Source organism: Microcebus murinus, chromosome 3 (genome assembly GCF_040939455.1).
Source record: "Microcebus murinus isolate Inina chromosome 3, M.murinus_Inina_mat1.0, whole genome shotgun sequence".
NCBI lineage: Eukaryota > Metazoa > Chordata > Mammalia > Primates > Cheirogaleidae > Microcebus > Microcebus murinus.
In genome coordinates, this window is record NC_134106.1 from 49880459 (window position 1) to 49905355 (window position 24897).

Genomic DNA, 24897 nt, shown 5'->3' on the forward strand with positions numbered 1-24897 from the left:
CCTGTTCTTCTGTCACACCATGAAGAAGGCTGGGAGAATAACTAGTGCTTTTTAGAACCGGAGTTAATTTTTAAATGTGCTTTCTGTTTATCTGTGCCACCTAATGCCCATGCACCCACACCTGCCATCTTGTTTCTGTTCTCTTCAAGACTTCCTATATCTCTGACCTCCACTCTCTGCTCTTCATAAATACACAAGAAGTGAAAAGCCCTCTCATCCCCAAAGGCTCAGAGTCTGGCGGTTTAATTGCCTCTCCATTTGTGACACGGAGGCCCCTTGGGTCAGAATTCAATGCGATTTCCAGTAGGAGAGGGATAGGTTTACTTGGCTTCAGCCCACCCCACACCTGCTCTGTAGACACAAGGACTCCTCAGGCCAGAGAGGATATACCAACCTTTGCTAGCTGGGCTTTCTATGAATACCTTAAACTTTTTACTTTTAACTCCTGGAGCAGAAGGGTGGGACGCCAGAGTGAATACAGTTTCTAAGCATAAGATTCTAGAAACTAGAGGATGATGACTACCTAAGATCAAGGCCAATAGTGTCATAGAGATCATCACAGTCATTACATAGTCATGAAGCATGTGTTTCTGTCTTGATGTGTGTACACGAGCGCCACAACAGGACATGAATATGCATGTGCTATAAATAGGTGTATACATAAGGAATTACATGTGTAACTGTGCATATAAACACACTTTCTGTACATATACCATAATTCTGATTCATGGGGAAAGTGGAAAGGGGTGTGATATACAAACAGAACCTTGGAATGCACACTTGCTTTCCCAACCCAAGGACAGCATACATGATGGTTAGTGGTTATACTTGTGCTGAGGCATGGACCCAGCCCTGTGCTGACATGGAGGAAGGGGTGCTTCACTGGCAAAGGGAGCTTTGTCTTCTGCTCACAGACTCCATCACAGAGGCCTTGCTTTCCTCCCTGTACCCGGTTAAGGTCTATAAGGACACTAAACGTTTTCAGTTACGCTTTATTTCAGCAGGAGGGAACATATAGGCCATCGTGGTAATATCAAAGTGTTTTCACACCTCGGGCAAACATTTCCACTTGTGTTGAAGCCCTCAGGTGACTCCCAACCAATCTCTTATGACTGATCCTTAGCATGTATTTGCATCCTAGCTCCCGGGCCACCATCCTGAGGGGTGGGACAATTTCTGGGACTTGTGGCCATGGACAAGTTACAGGAGCAGAGGCAGGGCTCTGGGAGAAACTCTGGGGTGACATGGAGTGTTTGCAGCCCAGCACCAAAAGTGAATTCTTCATGTGCTTTAAATATCTTGCCTTATGACACTGGGCAGTCGTAGACCAATCCTGCTTCCAGGAGAAACAAGATAGCAGACCTGGGAGTGGGAGGGACGGAAGGATACCAGATGATGTGACTTATGACTGCAGTACAAAAATATAAGGTCTTTATTTTTTAAATGTAAGCTCCCAGAGAGTGAAGCCCTCCAGGGGTAGGGAACCTGCAGCCTTGGGACCACACTCGGCCCTCTGGATCCTTGGATGCAGCCTTTTGACTAAATTCAAATTTTACAGAACAGATTCTTTTATTAAAAGGGGTGCAGCAGAGAAAGATGAAGCTTTTCTTGCCTCCTTTGGTGCTTAATAAAGAACAATCTTGAAATCAGAAGGCTACAGGTTCCCCATCCCTGCTTGAAATGACAATAAAATAATATTATTACAGAACATGACCTGTATCAATAATTGCAATACAATATAAATTTTACAAATAGGAGAATCAAAAATTTCTCATATCTTCCCTGCAAAAGAGAAAGTCCTTGGAGCTCCCCAACCCACAAAACTCTTTTGTAGCTTTCTGTTCTCTTTCAGGTTGGGTTTATCATTTTGTTTTGAGATATGATACTAAAATGCTAAATGCTTGATGAGACACAATGTCTTCCATTGTACCATAAAAACACTCAATCTCCAGGAACTAACTGACCTGTTTGGGCCTCAAGGTCTTTATCTTCAGGCTCTTCCTTGTGTAGGCTTTTAACAACAGTCAACCCATAAGGAAGACCTTTGGTCTCTTCTATAGAGACTCTGGCATGGATCTAGACCAGCACAAATGGGGAATTTAGATATACTTGGAACAACGGTATCACCATCTCTTTGACTGTGGTGAGGATGACTACATAGTTTGACCCAAGCCCTAACTTGTAGCAGAGCCCTTCTTCTATAAGATGGCCTGCACCTTTAAGGATTAGCCTTCCTCTGAGTTCCCTTTCCATCCATTACATGCCCTGTTATGCTCTTCCTAAAACTTGTCTATGGACATGATTTTGAGAAACTATTTACTGACTATAAGATTTTAAAATATTTTATTGTCCATAGGACAACATACAAGCCCTTTAGCCTATCATCAAAGGCCCTCCATAATATGGCCCCAAGCTGGTTTCCAACCTTATCTTCCATTATTTTTATAGACAAATCTCTTCCTGCCACACTGGTCTATTTGGTGCCCTCCAAGCACTACAGAACTGCTTTGAACTGGTTTGCCCTCAACCTTTTACTTTTCTTTCTTTTTTTAAAATTTATTTTGTTGTTTTTTAGAGATAGGGTCTCATCCTGTCACCAAGGCTGGAGTGCAGTGGCCCAGTCATAGCCCACTGCAGCCTTGAACACCTGGGCTCAAGCAATCCTCTTGCCTCAGCCTCCATAGTAGACACATGAACCACCATGCCTGGCTAATTTTTTGTAGAGATAGGGTCTCATTATGTTACCCAGCTGGTCTTGAACTCCTGGCCTCCAGCAATCCTCTCACCTCAGCCTCCCAAAGTGCTGGGATTACAGGCATGAGCCACCATACCTAGCCCTTTTTTTCTTTATCATCTAAATCTTAGCCTGCATTTGATGACTAAAAGCCCAACATCTCTGTGGGGTTCAGAGAAATTATCTTCCTCCACATTCCTCCGGTTTGTGTCACTCCTTTATGAATTAATCATATTGCATTCTTCCATTGTTATGTGCTTTCATGCTTATAATCTTATCCTCCAAGTAGGACTTAGTATAATCCCTTTGAGGACAGGGTTTGGGTTTTATAGTTCCCCACAGTGCCTAGAACACCACCTTGCACAATGTAGGGTGAGGTGAAAACTTTGCCTATGCTGATGTTCTGAGAGAGGTTATAATATTGCACAGGGAGGAAATAAAGATTTCTTTGTTATGCCCCATTTAGAATAAATTAGCAACAAACAATCAGTTGCAGGTCCACTCAGAAGGTTAAAATAGTATACATGGATTTATCCCCTGGATGGGTCTCTTATGTTTGATCACAGGACAAAGACTGTGTTCCTATTACTACCTTCTTTTCTAAATTACTTGGTGTTATTATTTACAAGAAGGACTGAGCCAGACCAGGTGCGGTGGCTCATGCCTGTAATCCCACCTCTTTGGGAGGCTGAGGCAGAAGGATTGCTTAAGGTCAGGAGCTTGAGACAAGCCTGAGCAAGAGTGAGACCCCTTTGCTTTGAACTGCTTTGAACTGGTTTGCCCTCAACCTTTATCTTTTCCCTTTCTTTAATTAATTAATTAATTAATTATTTTCAGAGACAGGGTTTTATCCTGTCACCAAGGCTCTCTACAAAAAATAGAAAAATTAGCTAGGCATGGTGGTGTGTGCCTGTTGTCCCAACTACTTGGGAGGCTGAGGCAGGAGGATCGTCCAAGCTTAGGAGTGTGAAGTTACATTGAGCTGTGATTGCACTATGGCAATCTATCCTGGGCAACAGAGCACCCTGTCTCAAGAAGAAGGAAAAAAAAAGTACTGAGGCAATACATGAGGAAACATCAATGTATAGTCATCCCCATCATTTGAAAAACAACATTTAAGTGTACATCCTACTAATGAAGTATAAAGAATAACATTCTCATTCATTCCAAAGCACTGAGGCCCCTTGCCTGGGACTGCTGTCTACATTGACAAAGTGAATTATATATTAGCACTTTAAAAGGCCCACTGTTCTCACCACATCAGCTTAACTGAGACCAGTTATTTAGTAGGATTCTAATTAATTAAATTCTCCACTGGTGGCAATTTCTGATGCGCAATGACTGTGCCTTTTACCTCTTTGCATCCCTTCCCCAGCACTTAACTCGGTAGGTCGCATATAGCAGGGACCTAATAGATATTTGTTGATTGAACAAATGAATGAGCCTTACTGCAGATGGAGAAGATTCATGAGTGAATTCCTCACATACACCTCCCAGGACCAGCCTGGTCCTCCCAGTACTGAGGATGGGCAGAAATGCAAGCACCACTGGAAATAATGATGCCAGCCTTGCTGGAGAGTCAACTGGACTAGAACCCTCAAAGCAAAGCCACTCTCAGCAGCTTCCTGATAAGTTTGATTAGCACTGTTGTTAATTTTTCAATATAGTACCTTCAGCCTTGGTGTTCCAAATGGTGACAAAAATCCAGAATGAGATAGATACTGGGAGTCAATATGTGGAGGTTAGGAGTGAGGGTTCTGGAGTCATATCGTAGTATCGGCACCAGTTGGATAACCTTGAACATGTCATTTAGTCTCTCTAAGCTTCAGTAGAATGGGAATAATAATAGTATCTACCCCACCAGATGATTATGAAGAAGGAATAAGAACATGCATGGCAAACACTTATCACTGTGCCTAGAATGTAGTAAATTCTCAATAAACATTAGGTGATAATATTATTTTTGCTTTAACTTGTATTTTCCTCTTTATCAAGCTCTTAGCAGTCTGCCAGCCCAGATGAGAAGAAGGCTTAGGTTCTCAGTCAGAGATCACATTTTGAACACATCTGAGCCTCAATCTCCAGGCAGCTGAACAAGTGGTGCTTTGCCGCCCTCCATGAGCTGCTAGGCCCTGCGGGAGAGGGCTGTCCTCCAATGCTATCCTCCAGCAGAGCATTGGGTAGAGGGACCTCCAACCTCAAGGTCCAACCAAAGTGATAAAATGCACCGTGAACACTACACATGCAACTGTTTTAAAAATGTGATCGTGATGATGCCTTTAGTTTCCAAGCAAAAATCACGGACACTTTTTTCTGTGACATACACTTATAAAGAAAACGGGTTTACTAGCCAAAAGCAAAGGAAAGCCCACCCTTAAGGTGGACCACAACCCCACTTTCCCACAGTCGTCAAGACTGGATGTCAACACCCCCAATCCCAAGATGAGCCCAGAACAGTTGAACATCTCTCACTGTTGTGCCGGCTGTGCACTTCTGGGAGGCAGTAGGTAGGAAGCAGAGTGTCCCTCCTCTTCAGAGGGAGGAATGGGCCTTGAGTGGGTCACATACCAAGCGAGGGGACGGCACGTGGGTTGGCATGGCAATGATAAAGCCAGGATCACAGCCCGGAGCTGCAGGCTCAGAGACCAGCCCACTCCCCAGTCTGGACCAAAAAGCACAGGGCCCCCACCCTCCCCACATCAGCCTCTGTCAGAGGGAGAAGAATATGTGCTCTCCAAAAAGCTGAAAAATAAAGAGTTCCACAATAAGGCATGGTGGCCACAGGCAAATCCATACAAAGGGGACCACGTTAAAGGGAAATCTCTTCTGTTTCTGAGTTATGAGCTTTGGGTGAGTTTCTGAAGAGGATTATTTGCATTTGGGTTTTTCCCCTTTGTGTGGTGAAAGAAGCAACAGGTAAAATCAGTCATTCGGAAATAGGGGCGTGAGCAACTCTCTGCAAATCTTAGAGCTGAAAGGAAGATCATCAGTGAGCACCTTGTGGCAGCTGGGTTGGCTCTCTGCGCATCCGAAGAGAGGGACAAATCAGCTGGAAGAGAGGAGCAGGAGGTTCAGAATGGGCAGCAGGAGCCGCCTGTTTGCATTACCATCTAAGGAAATGCAGGGAACTATCACAGGGGGGAAAATCAGGCAAATTACTTCCTCTCAGACCATCCTCAACAGGGATATTTGATTTGCTGCTGCTGGGTGAGGCTTCCCGCTGAATCGCTCCTATTTCAGTGAGGGCTTCGCCTGTGCGGGCTCCAAACAGCTGCTGCACACAGAACTGCAGCCCTATCGGGCCGAGACATTCAAAGTCAACCCATGTCCACTCGAAGAAGTAAATGTGAATCAAAGGGTGACTGGCAAGACAAGAAATGGCAGCAGAAGCGCTGAACGCAGCAGATCTCGTAAAGGGTGAGGCAGGATTTGCACATCTCTAAACAGAGCCAGGGACCCTGATCCAAAGGGAAAATGAATACGGCTTCATCTTGCACAGAAAAAGAATGTGAGGCATAAATAGCATATTAAGTGGAATAATCCTGGCAACCCAGAGTTGTGTACCATTTCTATCAACTCTCCCTTTGATTCATTGTTATTTCACCACCTTTGAACTCAAAATTAAATATTCCCAGTAACAAGATTCAGGACATGCTATTGGCTATTTGGATTCCCTAACAGGATGTGATGTGTCCTCGAAATTCAAATTAAGTGGGTGTTTCTCTTAAATCTTGTCTAGAGAATGGAACAGATTGTGAGATCTATTTAAGTCATTGGAGATGAATTTGGTTTGATGAATAGCTCTTTTTTATGCCCTTTTAACTTTAAAAGCCATCTCTCAGCAATCTTGGTCCCTAGGTTTATTTCTACCATTGGAAGGGGTGAATTAAAGATAATCCGTCCAGGTCGTGACCTAAATGTTCTCCATCGTAGGAATACTATTTTAGAAACCCATATTCCATAGGGGACAGGCTCACACGTTCCCTACGAGGACTGGCACCACCAAAACAAGCTTTTGATTTCATTCTTAAATCCTTCTGAAATGCACAATTTTCTGCCATGCCTGTTTCTGAATTTAGTGGGTCACAAGGGAGAGATTTGTCACCTGAATTCCTTTGCACGGGAGCTGGGAGACTTGGGTTTCAATTCTGACTTAACCATTAACTGTGTGGTTTCAAGTTTGGCTCTGACTTTTTCCCACATTGTGATCTTAGGTACTGCACTTAATCTTTGGGTCTCTGTTGCCCCTGAATGAATGCTATGGTTCCTTTTAGCTTTAGTCTATGTTTTTCCTACCTAATTTATAGAATCACAGGGAAAATTGATTCTATGATGTATATAAAAAGTACTCTATAAGCCTTAAGTATTTCCTGGGAGCATTTTTAAAAATATAAAGCAAGGGGAAAGGTAATGTGATTAGGAATAAGGTATCTTAATTTATACTAAGAAAGGAAAACAATTATTGCTTCTGGATTTTGCTGAAAGTGAGAAGTTCTTTGGCTTAATGTAACTCCAGAGGAATGCAAAATGGAGAGTGCTGTCTCTATTAGGGAGTCAGAGGAAAGAAATATGATGTTATTGTTTCCCTGCTGGTTAAGAACTCAGGCAGGATGAATTCTTGAAGAAGGAAGGGGTGCTTGCAACATTGGTTGTTTCTGAACTTTCACCAGACTCAAAATTCCTCAAATCTGTTTCCCTCACACTCTACCCAAAATGGAGCCAAAGCTATGCAGCTTACTGTAAGGAGAGAACCAACAGCCTACAAAATACTTCAATTCTAATCCTCTCTATCACTACTTCCAGGGACATAGATTTATAAATTAAAATTTTTTATAGGAATAAACATTAACACTAAGGTTAAAATAAACCTATATTAATATTAATAATTGTCTTCTTCAACATTAACCTCACTATCTAGCTCTCAAAAAAAAAAAAATCATGTCAATGCATACAAAACCTAAAAGATACATTCCGACTACTTGAAGGGCTAGGCTCTAATTAAAATGCTCTTGAAAGCTCCAAACAAAAATGTCCAAGAAATATTCTGCCAAGGTTTGGGGCACTCAGTTAGACCTCAGTAAAATCTAAGTTTGCTTCCCTTGCTTATGATTGTTCTTTAAACTGTCACTGCATTTTGATACAATTATTTCTCAGCAGCATCAAAATTCAGCAGACTGGGTGCTAGGCGCTGCAGAGGTTCAGAGTCTCTCTGCTGTCATGGACACCAAAGTCTTACAGAACTTTTTGTATAGCGTGACAGTCTGGGCACACCACAAAATTAATGCTCATAGACCAAGCTTGGGAAGGTAAAATCAATGCCCTGGGTTTTGGTCCCCACCCTCCAACTAGCCAGGTCTGTGTCTTCAAATCTGTGCTCAGTGCATGTCAGCAACCAATTAATCTCTCTGCAATTTGAACTTCCACTCTCCAGAGAGGGCACAGTGAGGACCCCAGTCAAATTTGTCAGTCCCTTCCCCTGCTTCCACCATTTACAAATAACCGTGACCTTGATGTATCACACAGAGATGTCTTCCCAAATCATCAATCCTATGTGGAGTTTCCAAAGTTCTAGCCCTAGCATAGTATCATTTCATGATGAATTCCATAATGAATTTTTATTTTTTTCAACTAAAAAAGGTATGGGAGAAGACGTGGGGTTTTTTTGTTGTTGTTATTGGTTGGTTGGTTGGTTGGTTGGTTTGGTTTCAGTGAGGTATTTTTCTTCTCCAAAGGGAGGAGAAAAAAAAGATATCCTTTATCCACTTCAGTTTGCCCCTTCCCCCCCCCCAAAAAAAAAAAACACTTCTAGAGATACCCATTTATGTACAAACTGACTCTGAGAAGAAATAAGAAGTGTGGGGTGGAAACATAGACCAGGAACGAAAGTGCCAAGATCACCAAGTGCGATTATCAAGGGCGAAGTTGTGTCAAAGCCCAGGGTTGTTTGTTCTGTTTCCATTGTGGCCTCCCTTTGGAAGTGGCATCACTCTTTCTAAGCATGGGTAAGCTGAGCACATTTACGGAGGATGCTGTCCCCGAATCCCTAACAGGCTTAGATTTCAACAACACAGAGGGAGAGTGTGGGGCAGGGAGAGGATTTCTCCGTGAAATTAGTCCCACTCACCCAGAGCTGAGAACTCTCAAAAGCCTTTCAAAGCCACCTGTGCCATCAGGGTTATTTATTACGGAAAAGCCACAGGAGAAAGGAGATGGCAAGGTGGGACCCTTGCTCCAAGCTCCCCTCTGCAGTACACACAGCTGCTGGTGGAAGAGGCCACTCTGGGTGCCCTTCCCGAAGGACAGCCTGGGCCTGTGCGTGTAAGCCACATGCATGTGTCTGTGAGCAGTTATGGCGTATGTGTTAACACAGAGAGAGACATCCCCTTTGATCAGTTGGACAGACTTCAGTGGAATTAGCTCTGGACTAGAAACCAGAAAACCTGGCTTCCCTCTTACTGGTGTGCCTTCCAGCAAACCCTTAACCTTGGTGAGCGCCTCAGTCCCCCATCCATAAAGTGGAAGTCGTGAGATCCGTCCAGGAGAGGATCAGATGAAATAATGCACACGAAAGCACTGCATAGAGTATAACGTAGTACACTACTGTGGGGAGTCATTATTTATGATGAATAAGCAGGAAAGAAGCCCGATGCCAATTATTTTGCTATCTTTTCACTAGGCGAGGTAATCTAGCCAGAGGGTGAGTGGTAAGATTTTCCCCACTTAGGTTCACAGCCAACATGTAAATCTATAACACACAGGTGCCTGAGCTCTATTATTTATAAACCTACTTTAATATGCTATATTGTTTCTAATTCTCTTCTGAATCTCCAGGCAGTAGAAAACATCAAATTGAGAAAAGTTCTTCGCAAATTAACTGGGCTGGAAGGAATTTTTATCACCTGTTTGTAGACCTAACTTATTCGTGACACTAATTTCTAAGGAATGGGGCATTACTATGATTACAATGGTCTATTCTGATGTAAACCATCTCTCCTCCTATAATTTTCCCCCTATAAAATCTGCCCCAAATTTCCTGATGTAAGTACTAGAGAAGTTTTATGTTTGTTTGTTTGTCTGCATTAAGATCTATTTGCTGAAGGTTCTGGAACCTAAAATTAGAATATTTAATGAGCAACTACTGACATTTATCACCTTCTTAGGATTTACCACTCACCCAGTGACGTTATCTTTCTTGAGCTAAATTAAAAGACAAATTCAAATCCTGCATGGTAGCCACCAAAAGCATATATTTGAAAAACAGGATTCAGCATGCCATATTATGCATTATTTAATGGTATGCAAATTATAAGTCAGACAGTTAGGAAAACCACACTTCAGCATTAATAAACAGCAATACTACTACTACATTAATTATGATATTTCTATGATTTATTTCCAAGTTTTGCATATTGATTCTCCTTGAAAATTTATGTCATCCGATAAGCAGTAACCTATTTCCCCTCCTACATCTCCTGCCCATTCCTCAAATCTGTTCCTCCTACCCACCCAATGAGTGTTTGCAGGAAACGGGTACAGAAAATACAAAGTCATAAGCAGCTTGCCTTGTCCTACAAGCATTAAAAATCAAATAACAAGCAAACACCACCTAAAGCTCCAACATTTATTGTGTCAATGTTAAGCACACTTTTTAAAAGACAACATAGAATGTATAGAAACAAGGGGTTGGGGACTCATGCTCATTTCCACAATACGGGTAATTAGGTTGGCTGGTTTCAAAAGGGCCAGGACCTCACTCAGGACAGCGATGGTCCACAGGCCTTCTATATGGGACTGGATCACTGTTCCAATGTGGGTCTGTTTTTTTGTTTTTACTTTTTATTAAAAAATATAAATAAAATGGCACTGCAAGCCCAGGCTGGAAGGACTCTGCAGGACTCTGTCTTCGCACAACGGCTTCTTGGAGGCTACTGTCAGAAAACATCACAAACTAGCAGGATGACAGACCACGCTGACGTCGGCTGGGCGGCACGCGTCCACCCCGCCCCTGGGGGCTTCAAATTTTCTCAGAACTTAAGGGCTCTCGAGCTTCCATCCGAAAACTGCCACACATCTTGAGCTCTCTGGGTACTACGCCGAATGGGGGTGTGTGAAGAACCTAGAAAGAGGTTGGAGACAGAGGAGGGGAAAAAAAAAAGTACAGGTGTGATTTGGCCCAGTGATTTTTCTGTTCTCTAACTAGCTTTTAAAAATTATAATTTAAATCAACCACAAGTTGAGCCACTGGCATCTTAAGCGTGATTTCAAACTTTTCTCCCCTCCCCAAATATCTCTGACCTCGGAGTGGCTTTCCCACTCCTCCCTCCCTCCCGTCCCCCAAAGGACCCAGGCTGCCCCCCACCCAGTCATCGGATAGTCCTAATAAGCTCGGGACACACCTGGAAGGAAACACTTTCCCTTATGACTGAGAAAACTTAGTAAGAAACAGTCCTTTGGTTGAGGAGAGCGGGGGAGGGAGGAGGGAAGAGGGACATCTTCTCAAAATAATAATGAAATTATAAAGAAACAAAAAATCAAAATTGATGTAAAAGCAGCACAACGAAAACATGAAATGTCATCAAGTTCAACGTCAAAGCAGCCAACGATTTACAAGAGGCGAACAAATCTCTGAAAACCAGAACCCAAAATAGTTGCTCTCAAATTGCACCAAAAACTGCCTGTAGTTTCTTTCAAACATGCAGTTTTCTTTTTCCTTTTTTTTTTTTTCTCTCTTTTTTGGAAGGGGGGAGGCAGTGGTGAAGGGAAGAAGGGAATGGTTATTTTCCTCCGGAGTTCCTCCCTTGCTGTGGACATTGACTTGAAGCAGCAGAACTGGGAGTCCGGATGTGCCGAGGAAGAGGGCCACCACTGTGGCATTCCAGCCTCGTTGCCATGGCGACCCGAAGCAGGGGCCTGGGGCCTCCTCTCCCCTGACTTGGCGCCGCAGGAGGCCCGGGGTCTGGAGCTCAGCTGCTCTCAGGCATCCCCTCCGAGCAGAGCAGCGCCGACCTGGGCTGGGGGCCTGCTGTGTCCAGGTGGGCTCTGGGGATCCCATTCCCAGTCCAGCGCCAAGTCACTGTTGTTGCGGCCCCTTTAGCTGATACCCCAATCGAACCTCTTTGTCCGACCTGCTACCAGTATTTAAAGCCCTGACAGACAAGGTATGGCGTGGGCATGCACCGCGTTCACGGTTATTTAAGAGCACAGTCCCCTATGGGCTCGGGGGTTCTTGCTTTAGAGGATACTTTGGGGAAATTGCTTAATTTGCCCTTTCTGCTTCTCTATGAAAGACCTGAGACATGTGCTCCCTTTAAAGAGTTTTTGCCACTTTACAGAAAGGAAAAACAGCATTTGGATCAACCACTGAGCTGTGTTCAGCCAAGTTTAGGTTCTGCAGTACAATGACCCGTGTGAACTGTATTGGTCGCCTTTCCCATTTGGAAGGGAGGGATTAATCGTATCCCGTGACTGTGACCGTAGGTGACACTGGGAAATAGAGAGAGAGAGAGAAACAGGCCCGTTCCCCTGAAGGCCGAGGCACTGGCCACGTGCGGGAGCAAATGGGATAACGAGATGCCCGCAAGCCAGGGGGCACGCCCGACACCCCACGCCCTCAGTGCGCAGCCGCGGACCTGGAGTAAACGCACACAATCCCAACTCCGGCTGTGTCCTCACGTCCACTCCTCTAAAACTGGGAAAGCTGCAGAGCCTTAGGAGACACTTAGGAGAATTTGCAAAGTGGCTTATGCCTTTTAAAAGTTAGCAGTTTTAAAAAAACATTTTTTCCACGCAGGTTGAAAGAACACTGCCAATCCCATCCTCATACCAGCAAAATCCCACAATATGTTTTTGTTTTGTTTTTTTTTTAACGGGAAGTTGTCTGAAAAAAGAGAATGGGATGGGTACATTCCTGAACACACCAGGCCCAGGGACAATGGCGTAACAGAATCATGACGAAGAACACACAGTTACAACACAGTCATAGGAAATCATGTTTGTGTGTGTATGGAGGGAGAAAAGAGGTTTTAAAAAAGAAAGCACTGTATTTTCCTCCCTCACTCCCTGTGTATAAAGTGCTACAGCAGGAGAGGATGGGCCTGAGACTTCTCAACTCCTTTTCAGGAAGGCCCTAAATAATCCCAGCACCTTTCAGCAAACTTTTAGTGTCTGTGAATAAACCAGTTCCTTATTTCTCCAGTTGAAATTATATCTAATCCAACGCCCCACCACCACCACTTCCTTTCAAATTCTCACTTCGAGCATTATGAATATATACAATATGTACTTACTGCATATACAAAAATGGTATTTAAATAAACAGTTCTATATTCACAGAATGCCCTGGGAAAAACTCAACTACTTCACACTTCCTGCCATGGTTAGTGTATATGAAGACCTGTGTTCACCTTACTTCTTAGCAACCTTTAAAATGTGTTGGTTTCAGCCCTTTTGTAGGTCCTAAACAAAGCATGGATAAGCAAACAGTCTCAGGAAGAAGGCTGTATATATACTGGAAGAGTTTCTGGGTTAAAATCTGTAAGAAATAGTATTGGCTGTATTCCTGTTTATTAAGTTTTCTCAAAATGAAGATAAAAAGGAACATTTTAAGTATCAGGAGTTCAGGTACATAGAGAACAGTCCATCAGCACATTAAGAGTTTTACAAAACTTGAGAATTTGGGGAAATATTAATGTTCTTACTATTTCCTCCTTTTAAAAAAATGTATCATGAATTCATTTTACTGTTGGAAATGCTTTTTATGTTATTTTATATTAAGATTTTAAATTTTAGAGTTCCTGATACAAAATGTCATTTATAAGTTATATTCATGTTGACTAGGTTTTCATGCTTCTATTGTTCAGTCAACCTCAGAAATCATATTTTATCAGAAGGATTCAATAAGTCAGGAGACTAAGTAACCTGAGGAACCTGTCTCCCAATAAATTTATTTAACTTTGGGACCATGTAAATCAAACATAATCTGTGATTTATCATCAGATGTTTGCGCTCCTCCCCGTTCCCCATTTGATTTAAGAAATTTAAACAGACAAGTATGCAGTATCCACCATTAATTCTGTCTGTCAGGATGCAAAACCTAATTACACTAAGAGCATCATATACTGAGAAATTAAAATGAATACTGTATATAAAACCTACACAGCTGCACTCATAGCTCCTAATAAAAGGGTAATAGGGACACACACAGGTTTTTATGGACATTTAATACGGTGGTACAGCAGTCACCACGTCTAAAACTGGCATGGCATTAGGGGATATTTCTATCTGCCTTGAGCAGCGTTTTGGATTCAGTTTTGGAGTAACCTCATCTGAAATACATACAGTATCTCTGTTCTCAGCTCACTGGCAAACATCAAGTTCTCCAAGGCACCCCACCCCCACTCCTATGCAAGGTTCTCCAAAATCCTCTCTTAGTGGATTCCTCTCTGCCCCACTCTCTACTTCCCATCCAAACTGGCTTTTAAAAAAATATATCTACTTTCTCTATACTTTAGAAACATAAAAAGCTATTCTTGCCTGAGATAAAAGGCATTACATGAAAAGGCCACCTCACAGGCACTAGGGCATAAGAACTGAGCAACAAAAAATGCTACAAGAAGACAACAGAACAGCTTTTGTTTTGGTTTTTACAAAATTAAGAACAATGTCGTGTCCATTCATCTACACTGGGAATAGGGAGACAGTCTCACAGAGGTATGTGTTTTAATAAAGCAAATAGATGCTGCAACATGCAGTATTTGGGAAACTGACAACACGGATTTCTAAGGAGGGGTTTTTAAAATAAACCTAACTTGCTTTTCAAAGACGTTTCCTAAATCTGTTGATTGGTCAAAAGATAATTGAAGGGTATTCCCACCTTCATTTGCTGTCAGCCAGGAAGATCCTATAAAAACACCTAAAACACTGTAGCATCTAGGGTACCTGAGGTCTCAGAATCACAAAGCAAACCATCACACATCTTAGGAAATCAGTACCTGATTTCAAAGATTTGGCCATGTCTGGATAAATTCCTGGTTGCCACTTTCTTTTCTTTTTCTTTCTCTCTTTTTTCCTTCCCTTTTTATTTTTTTAACATGATGCCTTTGTTTCTAGATTTTTAGATTGAGACATGGGGTTATTTCTGTTATGTGGAAAGATTCTTATGTGAAAACTAGAGAGCTGACTTTTAAAAAAACAAAAACCCGTTTTTACATTACATTCTAAGATAGGGCAAGAATAGGAGAATAGAAAAGAACTTTTAGACAACAAGAACAGCAAAAAATCCAAAGGAAATAAAAGTTTAAGATGCTATTACCAGCAAGTTGTTTACTTATATGTGAATGGATTTCTGCAAAGAGATGAAGCAAAAGTTTTTAACATCAGACTGAAAATATCTTCCATTTCTTGAAAATTATTCTAGAACTGTAAAGCCTAAAAACTATTTCCATAGTTTGAGATATGTCTATTTTAGTATAGTAAGTACTGTATTTTCCTTTGGAATATAATACACACATCAAAATGCCCATAGAAATAATCCTGAAAAAGACTGACTGGCCTTCTCTTAAAACCTGTTATTTTCTTGAAAGTAATTTACAGAGTGTGTCAAATGAGGACACAAGAAGCTTACATTGTGTACTTTAATTTTTTTTATTTTTTTCAATAAAGGGACAAAATGGGTGTATGAACAGGTTAATGCAGACAACTGCCAAAAAAACACAGACAGTGGTTTTTCCAATAGAACTTAACAAAGACCAGAAACAAATACAATAAAAAGCCAGGTTGTAATGACCTTTGGTCATCCAAATAAAAAAAAATAAAAACAAAGAAAAATAAAAGATCAAATTAAGTGCCTCTGTTTTGAACAGGGCACATAAGCAATAATAAATAGTGACTCCCATAGTAAAAGATAAAATTTCAAGTTACGACAAACAGCTTTCATTACAGGAATAGAAAAGGCCAATAACAAAATATTCTGCATTGCCATTTACAAAAAAGTATTGACTAAAGCGGGCTTTCTCTTTAATATGCTTTGCATATGAAATTCTTTCCAATCTAAATATAAAGCACCATTTAGTTTTTGGCAATGAAAAAAACTGCAAAACATTGGTTTTTTTTTTTTTCGTTTTTTTTTTTTCTTTCTTTCTTTTACTGCATATGAAGGTAAGATGCTGGAATGTAGGGTGATAGAAGGAAAGGGACAAAAAGCACACTACATAACAAACCAACGTTATTAGCTTGCAGTACTGCATACAGTATGGCAGCAGGAAAAAGGAACAAAAAAGGATATGTACAACCCCTATGACAGCCATCCATGTGACATTCTAGCAGGCTCCCCCAAACCGCCATTATATGGCTTCTCATCTGTAATGTCACACTTTTTTGTTTCTCTCTTTTTTTTTTTTTGAAGCATACAAATAATTTGCACTATATTATCCTGCCAAATTAAAAAAATATACTGTGGCAGCCTGTCTTTTTTTTTTCCACTACCAAAAAAGGTACATTGATACCTTTTAAGAGAACAAGCAACAGTTAAAAATACAAGCTTCAATATAAATACTATAGTGCCTAACACTAGATGAACATTTAATTCAAATACCATTCTAGAAATACAGAAAAAAGACCATAAATGTGTTTTAGCATAGGAATCAACATGAGTGTGCATTTTCCTATATTTAAGTACTATATAATCTTAAACCTTTCCCCAATGTATGTTTTTTTTACAACCTGAAGAGCGGTGTGTATCCAAGGCATAGAATTTCCACTACCATTTTTAAATGGATAACAAGTCTTGTAACACCACCAAGACAATGGAACCCTAAAATGCAGTTCCCCCCTAAACATAATGAAGTGTTTTTTAAAAAAATTTTTTTCTTAACATTTATATTTAAAAAAGTTTTGTACAAAAAAATCCTTGCACTGTAGAAGCGAAAGCAATCATTCATTTCTATGTTAAGTGTATTCTGTTTCCATTCACAGCGCTTGCAATGTTGCGTCCAAGTAAATAAGCTCAATAGTCAAGTAAATGGCTGGCAAAGTTTTTTTTTTTAGTTTTTTTTTTTTAAAAATGCTCATCAATGAGATTGTGTTCAATTTTTTTTTTCAGCATTCTTGCAACTTTTCCCTTAAGTATAGACCTGTAAACTGGGAAAATTGTACAGTGCACTTAATTGTCCTATCTGAGCAGGTTTATTTTATACTCAACCTCTGTATCTCTGATTAGAGAAAAGATACAGATATCACAGGCAGAGTCAAGTGCTATTTGAACACCAACTGGGGCAGATGCCAGCTTAATAAAAAAGAAAAAATTAAAAAAATAAAATAAAAACAATGAATCCTCTTCCATGTCAACACAAATAGCACACAGTGTATGGAAAAGAAATGAAGTACAACTTTTAGGGAGCACAGACATATATACTGCTACTCTTAAATTTTTTTCTCTTCTTTTTTTTAAAGAATGTCACATTTAAACGCAAGTCTTAAGAATTCATAGTTAATCATCATTGTATCAATATTAGCTTATACACCTGTTCTAGTTTAAAATGGCAAATAGTACCACATTGTGCTAATAAATCACTTTTTTTTCCCTCTGTTCCCTTCTGTCAAACCTTATTGTCAGCCTCTTCTTTCTAATATAGTATGCAAGGTCTTAAAGTTTATCATTTGATTGTCCATTTGACAACCAAGTGGATCTGGATCTATTTCTTTTGGTGCCAGAATTTTTTAAAAAGACGTTATTTAAAATAAGTATCTTCATAAAATGAACTCCTCACTAATGTATTTAATCATGTTCCAGGGTTTTTGCACATTACACATTCAATTTAATCATTGTTTAAGAAAAATAAAACTTTGGGCAAAACAGCCCATTTCTTTTAAGCTCTTACCAGGAGCAAACTAGCTTTTTATACTGGTATAATCAGTTTTGTTCACAAAATTAAACTAAAGGAAAAATGATGATTAACTAGGACATAATGGGTCATATTTTTAGGTAGCCATTGTTGTGAGAAATACAATATAGAATTATATGCTAGGTCCTAAGGTTTATTACCTCACCCAATGCTGAAATAAGCTACAAGTTTATAACAAGTAGAAAGAACCAGCAATGTGGTTTTAATAGATCCAAGGCACTCATATTTTAAAACCAAATGATAGAATAAACTTGTTCTGTTTTTCTGTTAATTTGTCAATTCAAGGCCTTTTTTCCTCTCCAATTGATACATTTAACCCTTTAGAGACAGACACTTAGCTCATAGATTTCTTTTTCAGTGCTATCTATTCTGTCTATAGAGGGTTAATCCAAAGACTGTTTTGCCTCCTCACGTTATAAAATAAAACTGTACATGATATGTATTACAGAATGTATGCAGCATGGTCTTTTTCTCTCTCTCTCTCTTTTTCTCTCAGAACGGAACTGGAAACAGCAACATGTTTGCTCAGCAACGAATTAGGGACAATTTAAAATAGCCATAACATACCATACATGCTGTCTAAGTTTAAAAAAAAAACATACACAACATGTAAATTATTGCACAAGAGAAAGGCTCAAAGTTTGCGTAAAATGCAATAGTATTGCCCCATACAGATCATGCATTCAAACGGTGAGAACATAAAGGAAAAAAAGAAAAAAGAAAAAGAAAAAAAAGAAAAAGAAAACAAAACAAAAAAATAAAACAGGTGTGCTGGTGACAAGCACTCTCATATTCTTAGCTTCCATTACTTCTGTTTGTTTGTTTGTTTGTTTGTTTAAATCACATGGGACTAGAAAAAAATCCTACAGGGAGTGGGGCTGGAGGGCGATGGGGAAGGGGGGTGGTGAAAAGGGGGTGTCAGGTGGGAGTGAGGGGGGTATTAATATACCTCTATTCAGTTTTTATATCATTATTCAACACTCGATCACTGTGCCATTTTTTCATGTGTTTCTCCAGGGTACTGTACACGCTAAAAGGCATCTTACAAATTTCACATTTGTAAACGTCCTTCCCCACCTGGCCATGCGTTTTCATGTGCCTGGTGAGCTTGCTACTCTGGGCACAGGCATAGTTGCACAGCTCGCATTTATAAGGCCTTTCGCCCGTGTGGCTTCTCCTGTGGACAGTGAGATTGCTACAGTTCTTGAAGACTTTCCCACAGTACTCACAAGTGTCGCTGCGTCTGCCCTCTTTTGAGCTGGGCCTGCCCGGGCCCGGACCACTAATATGGGGCGTGCTCCCTCCACTTCCCGTGCCGCTGCGCCCCGAGATCCCTCCGTCCAGCTCCCCGGGCGGCGTGGAGAAGCGCAAGCTCCCGTTCTCAGAGGAGTGCTCCGATGAGGAGGCAAAAGGCGATTGTCTGGAGTCTCCGAAGCTAAGGAAGGGATCTTTGAGCTGCCTGGAGGCCGCGTAGCCGGCGAGCCACTGCGAGTACACGTTCTCCGTGTTGGGCATGGCAGCCGGGGGCAGGTCGAACTCCTTCTCCAGCTTGATGCGCTTAGAGAAGGGGCTCAGCGAGCTGGGGCTGCCCAGCAGCAGCTTTTTGGACAGGCCCCCTGAGGCCGACTCGCCCGGGGAGCAGCCGCGGCCGTTAACAGTGCCATCATCTATGCGGTCCGACTCACCGGCCACCGAGTCTTCGTCGCAAGTGTCCCTGTGGCCCTCGGCCTCGGCCAGGTGGCTGCGCTTATGCTTCTCGCCCAGGACCTGGTGGAAGGCCTCGCTGAAGTGCTGCATGGAGCTGAGCACCATGCCCTGCATGACGTCGGGCAGGGCGCGGCCCTCGTCGCCCACGCCCACCACCGCGCCCCGCGAGCTGTTCTCGTGGTGGCGCGCCGCCTCCAGGCTCAGCCCGAAGCCGTAGTCCACCCTCTCGCTCTCCGTCAGCTCCTCCTCCTCCTCTTCCTCCTCTTCTTCCTCTTCCTCGTCGTCCTCCTCTTCCTCCTCGTCCCCGTTCTCCGGGATCAGGTTGGGGTCGTTCTCGCTCTTGAACTTGGCCACCACGGACTTGAGCGCGCTGCTGGCGCTGCCCACCAGGTCGCTGGTGCCAGGTTCCGGGGAGCTGGCGGTGGAGAGCCCGTCGTCGGACTTGACCGTCATGGGGGACGATTTGTGCATGTGTGTCTTCATGTGGCGCTTCAGCTTGCTGGCCTGGGTGCACGCGTGGTCGCACAGGTTGCACTTGTAGGGCTTCTCGCCCGTGTGGCTGCGCCGGTGCACCACCAGGTTGCTCTGAAATTTGAACGTCTTGCCGCAGAACTCGCATGACTTGGACTTGACCGGGGGCTGGGAGGGAGGAGGGGCGGATTGCAGAGGAGGGAGGGGGGGCGTCGCCAGGAAGGGCGGCTTGCTACCTGGCTGGAATGGTTGCAGTAACCTTTGCATAGGGCTGGGCCGGCCTGGGGACAGCGGTGGGCTAGACGTGTTCCCTGCCAGCTCTCTAAGTCTCCTAGAGAAATCCATGGCGGGAGGCTCCATAGCCATTGGATTCAACCGCAGCACCCTGTCAAAGGCACTCGGGTGATGGGTGGCCAGGGCCATCTCTTCCGCCCCCAGGCGCTCTATGCGGTGGGGGTCCAAGTGATGTCTCGGTGGTGGACTAAACAGGGGGGGAGTGGGTGGAAAGCGCCCTTCTGCCAGGCCGGAAGCCTCTCTCGATACTGATCCTGGTATTCTTAGCAGGTTAAAGGGGTTATTGTCTGCAATATGAATCCCATGGAGAGGTGGCTGGGAAGGACATTCTGCACCTAGTCCTGAAGGGATACCAACCCGCGGGGTCAGGGGACTTCCGTGTTCGCTTTCTAAGTAGATTCTTAATCCATGAGTGTTCTGTGCGTGTTGCAAGAGAAACCATGCACTGGTGAATGGCTGTTTGCAAGTTGTACATGTGTAGCTGCTGGGCTCATCTTTACCTGCAAAATAATACAACACCGACATCAATGTTTAATCACCAAGGCGGGCATCAGCAATTGCTTATTTATGTCCCACCTCCAGCTTTCCCTGCCCCCACTCCTTAACCCCAAGGCCTACGCCCTGGATGACTGCTCTTATGTCTAAATGGTGCCTAGTACATCTGAAAGTTGGCGGCCGAGAAATATTTGTCAAGTCAGTCTCTCTGCTGTTAAACTCGGTTCTAAGAATTTTATATCTAATTCCCAGAGCAGAAAAATCCTGACCAAGTCAAGCTTGGGGATGAAGAGCCCTACATTTCGGGGAACCCAGCAAATGTCTCCTAAACTTTCCAATCTCATCGGCTATAGTCTGGGGCAAGCCATCTCATCTCTGTGTGCCACCATTTCCTTCTGTGTTAAGTGAGTGCCTTGGACAAGGTGACGCAAGGGAAACTTTTCTGCTTCCTAAATCCTATCATTCTAGTCCTTACTGGGTGGCAGACGAACTCTATCAATAGATAATCATTCCATAGAGATATCCAAAGAGAGTAGAAGGATAACTCACTACAACTCTATGACCTTTAGAGATGCTTTTAATCTTAGCCTGAAACACACTATTGGTATTGTTAAAATGAGAAGGGACTCATAAAACACTTCCATGGAAAAGAGACTAGCCACATTTGCACAGCCCAGCCTGTGTGAGGGTCAATGAGTCCCAGTTTTGGTTCTACAACACCCCGCAAGGACACCCATTTTTATTTCAAGGAATGTTGTAAAAATATCTCAAAAGAACAACTTAATTCAGATTTAACTGATAAGCTGTATCAAATCTTTAGGAGTTGTCCCCCCTCCCCTGCCAAACAAATGCAAGTCCAGGGAAGCTAGGAGGAGTGGCTGGTGCCGACTTAAGCAGACACGGCATCCTAGTTTAAGCAACAGTTAAAGCAGCCAGCACCGTGACAGGCAGCAGGCTGAGAAATGCTACACTATCCTCCTCCTCATTATTTTGAGAGGCTAACAACGTGAACCAAATTATACAACATCCTGCGCCCTCGGCTGAGACTCAGCTCCAGTTGAGAAAGAAACAGAAAGACACAGTTCAGCTAGTCAACTCTTTGGCCAGTAGCCAAGCCGTCTGGAGAGGGGCCCTGCTTAAGTCACATTATTTCTCTTGCTGAAAAGAACCCAAGTGTGGTAAATGCCACTTTGGCAAAGAGGAACCAGCTTGACTTCACAAAATCTTTCATTTTTGGAGATAGCTAAATTAAAAATATATATATATTATTTATATATATATATATATATGTACACATATCAAGGGAGTAAGTAACCAACAGTTTACCAGTCAGCTGCAGCATTAAAAAGGGCACAAGTGATGGTGGCCAAAGGACAAGGATGAGAAAAATAGATAATTTCCCAGGGATTCCAAAAAAGACAGGGCTTAAAATATAACAGAAATAACAAACTTTTCTCCTTCTTTTAAAAGAGGGGCTTACAAGAGTTCCTTAAGCCCACAGCTAGTATTTGCCAGTAACTTTTTAAAAAGGGACAAAATTCACCATGGAGCTAAAGAGTGGGAACAAGGAATTAATCAATTATATGATTCCTCCATTTAGCAAGTCAGAAAGAAAAGCTGGCAGGGTCTTCTCAGGAGCCCCCAAACACTCGTATTCCAAAACAAGCCAGCCTCGCTCAAGCACTTGTCTAAATAATGGACTCCTGCCCTGACCTTGTAATTTACTTTACAATGCATTTATAATCTCACTCAATATATCCCACTCCTGGGTAAATCTCTTTAACAAGATTAGATGGTAAGATACCAAAATTAGGTTTCAAACATTTGTCTAATGTGGAGGGGGGGAAAAAAGCCAGAAAGATTTTGAAAGAAAACGCTGACATTAGTATCACATTATCTGCCTATTTTTGTTTGCCTCCTCTCTTCAAAGGGAAATAAAAAGCTTCATTCAGAGTATTTTCATAAATTTTTTGTTGTTGTTGAACAATGACTTGGGTCTCAAATAGGCTGGAAAGAAATGATCTGGTTCCAACCACGACCCTCTGTGGCTTTCTCCTTTGCCTCTCTAGGATTCTGGGCTATTATCAGACCCATTTAGTCTGACAATCTGAGTTGGGTAAGTAAAAAGGAGATTTGTCATATGAAGCAAGTCCTTAACATTTTCATCCCTCCAAATGCCTTAAAATCATATTTTACTTTATCATATTTTATTGAAACCCAGGCCTGGACCTATTATTAGTAATGCTGGCTCGGCATGTGCCATGAATGTGCCCATTGATAAGTGCCGAAATCTGTGGCACATGGCACTACATCAGGGATCTCATTTGTATCCTTTCGAAAAGGCTTAAATGAGAAGAGTCCGTTTTATTTTTGCTGCCCTTAGCTACCTAAATTTTTTTTTCAGAGCCAGTATGTGATCATGCTACAGTATGTTAACACTGTGATGTTATCCTCCCCTCTCGCTCATACATCAGGTCAGAGAAAATGGCATTTTATCTTATAATGAGCATACAACATACAGTTTTCACTATCGCATTTTAGTATTCCCATCAACTAGATATTCTAGATCATGAGGGCAGCTAGTGTAATCATAATGTCAATGAGAAGGGCTGTTACGATTGAGACTAAAGATTACATGGAAAGAGCTGCTTTGAAACTGGTAATTATTACCAGTCCACTAATAGCAAATGATGCATTACAATTTCACCATATAATCTGTATTTCACTCAGCTCATGCCGGTGTACCATATTATATTACAGTGCTCACAGATTCTAAATTCCTAAACTGCAGTCATCAATAAATGTGTTACTCGCCATAATTTGTGAAATTACTTTGTTCATAACATCTTTGATGGTTTAGAAAGACCAGAATTGATTTCCTGCGTGGCAAAATTAGGGCTACGTTGATTTATTGACGTGTAAAATATAATAATATTCTTCATTTACTCTGATGAAAATCAACTTCTCAATTTGAGAGCCTCATTGGGCATTCACAGGGATTGTTTTGATTTAGAGCAATAAACTGAGACCTGGCCTCTAAGCAGAGGAACTCTGAGGTATCAAAAGGGTTAAAATTAGCTATTAGCCCACCTACTGGCTTTTATTTCATTTTATTTCATTTCGTTTTATTTTATGGGAAGGAATGACCCTCATTTCTAGTGTGTCACCAATGCTAAAAAGCCATGTGATCTAAGCCTCAAGATTTAGAAGAACAAGGAGGTCTGAGGCTGGGATCCCTGGCTCTGCGTTTTACTATCCTGTGACTCTGGGACAGTCAGTTTAGTTCTCTGAGTTGTAGGATTCCTATCTGTAAAATGAGCATAAAAACAGGGCATAAATGAGCATAAAAAAATTCTTTAAAGAATTGTTGTGAGGTTCAAATGACAGAAGTATGTAAAAGCCCTCTGGAAGCTATCACGTCCAACATGAATGTGAGCTTTCATTACTACCAGGCGTGATTAATTGCCGAGGGTAATGACTAACGACATTACATCCCCAGAACGGCTTCCAGAGGAAGGTCCGACTCGGGGCCTTAGCCCAGGCTGGAAGGAGGCTCTGGCGAGAGGGGCAGGAGTGACTGTGCACCGGCAGGGAGGCCACAGGTAAGTGCTAAGTGCTCTGAAAGCAAGGGCAGCTGGTCCATGCAGCTGAGTGGGGTGGGTGTCAGCTTTGTTCTAGAGCTCTCTGGAACCCCACGGCCCATTTCCACATACCTTGTTCTGGTCACTCCTAAACTGGTCCTGCCGGCATGGGCGCCAGCAAACTACGTGCCCTCCCTTTGTGAGAAGAGGGGACAGGACAGGGGATCCATATCAGACACCGACTTTCCTGCCTGTCAAATCAAACTCCCTGCCCTCAGGAAGACCAAGAGAGAGCTAATCTGTTTCCCAGGCCAGCACACCTTGGCCTCTCAACTGCATCCTCCTCTCTCCACTGCCCACTCCCTCCTTTCCCTTCCCTCCAAGGGTGGTTCTGTTCCCACAGCCAAGTGCAGGCCCCAGGCACCCCCAGGGAAATGCGGAGAACTCTCCCTACCCAGCCAGCATGTAGGGACTTGAAACCGTGAGTCCAATCCCCTAAACTCTCTGCAATATGTGACCTAACCCAGGCTTAGGCCCAGCTTGGGGGGATGGCGGGGGCAGATGAGGTGCTGCACCACCCAGCCCTCAGGACCCAAGGGCTTGTGAAATTCACACAATAATTCTTTGTTACCTAGGATTACCTATGAGTTCACAAAAATAAACAACTAGCTTTGAATCTGGTCTCAGGGTGCATGCCCTGCTCTTCAGATACCAT

The 24897-nt window shown here is 42.5% G+C and overlaps 1 protein-coding gene across 13 annotated transcripts in view; it reads right to left on the reverse strand.

Annotated features, from left to right (window-relative positions):
* Positions 1-8592: 8592 nt before the first annotated feature.
* The window catches only part of BCL11A (BCL11 transcription factor A), a 99699-nt gene continuing 83394 nt past the window's right edge, over positions 8593-24897 (reverse strand). For 2 of the 13 annotated variants that reach the window (XM_012764815.3, XM_012764823.2), the window contains 2 exons: positions 18584-20606; positions 10764-10850 (listed from right to left, as the gene is read on the reverse strand). In XM_012764815.3, the coding sequence (XP_012620269.1) occupies positions 18586-20606 (2021 nt within the window). In that variant the 3' untranslated portion in view covers positions 10764-10850; positions 18584-18585. Of the gene's footprint in view, positions 10851-18583; positions 20607-24897 lie in introns of all 13 variants that reach the window. The other 11 variants (XM_012764822.3, XM_012764826.3, XM_076000797.1 and 8 more) reach the window with 11 other exon arrangements.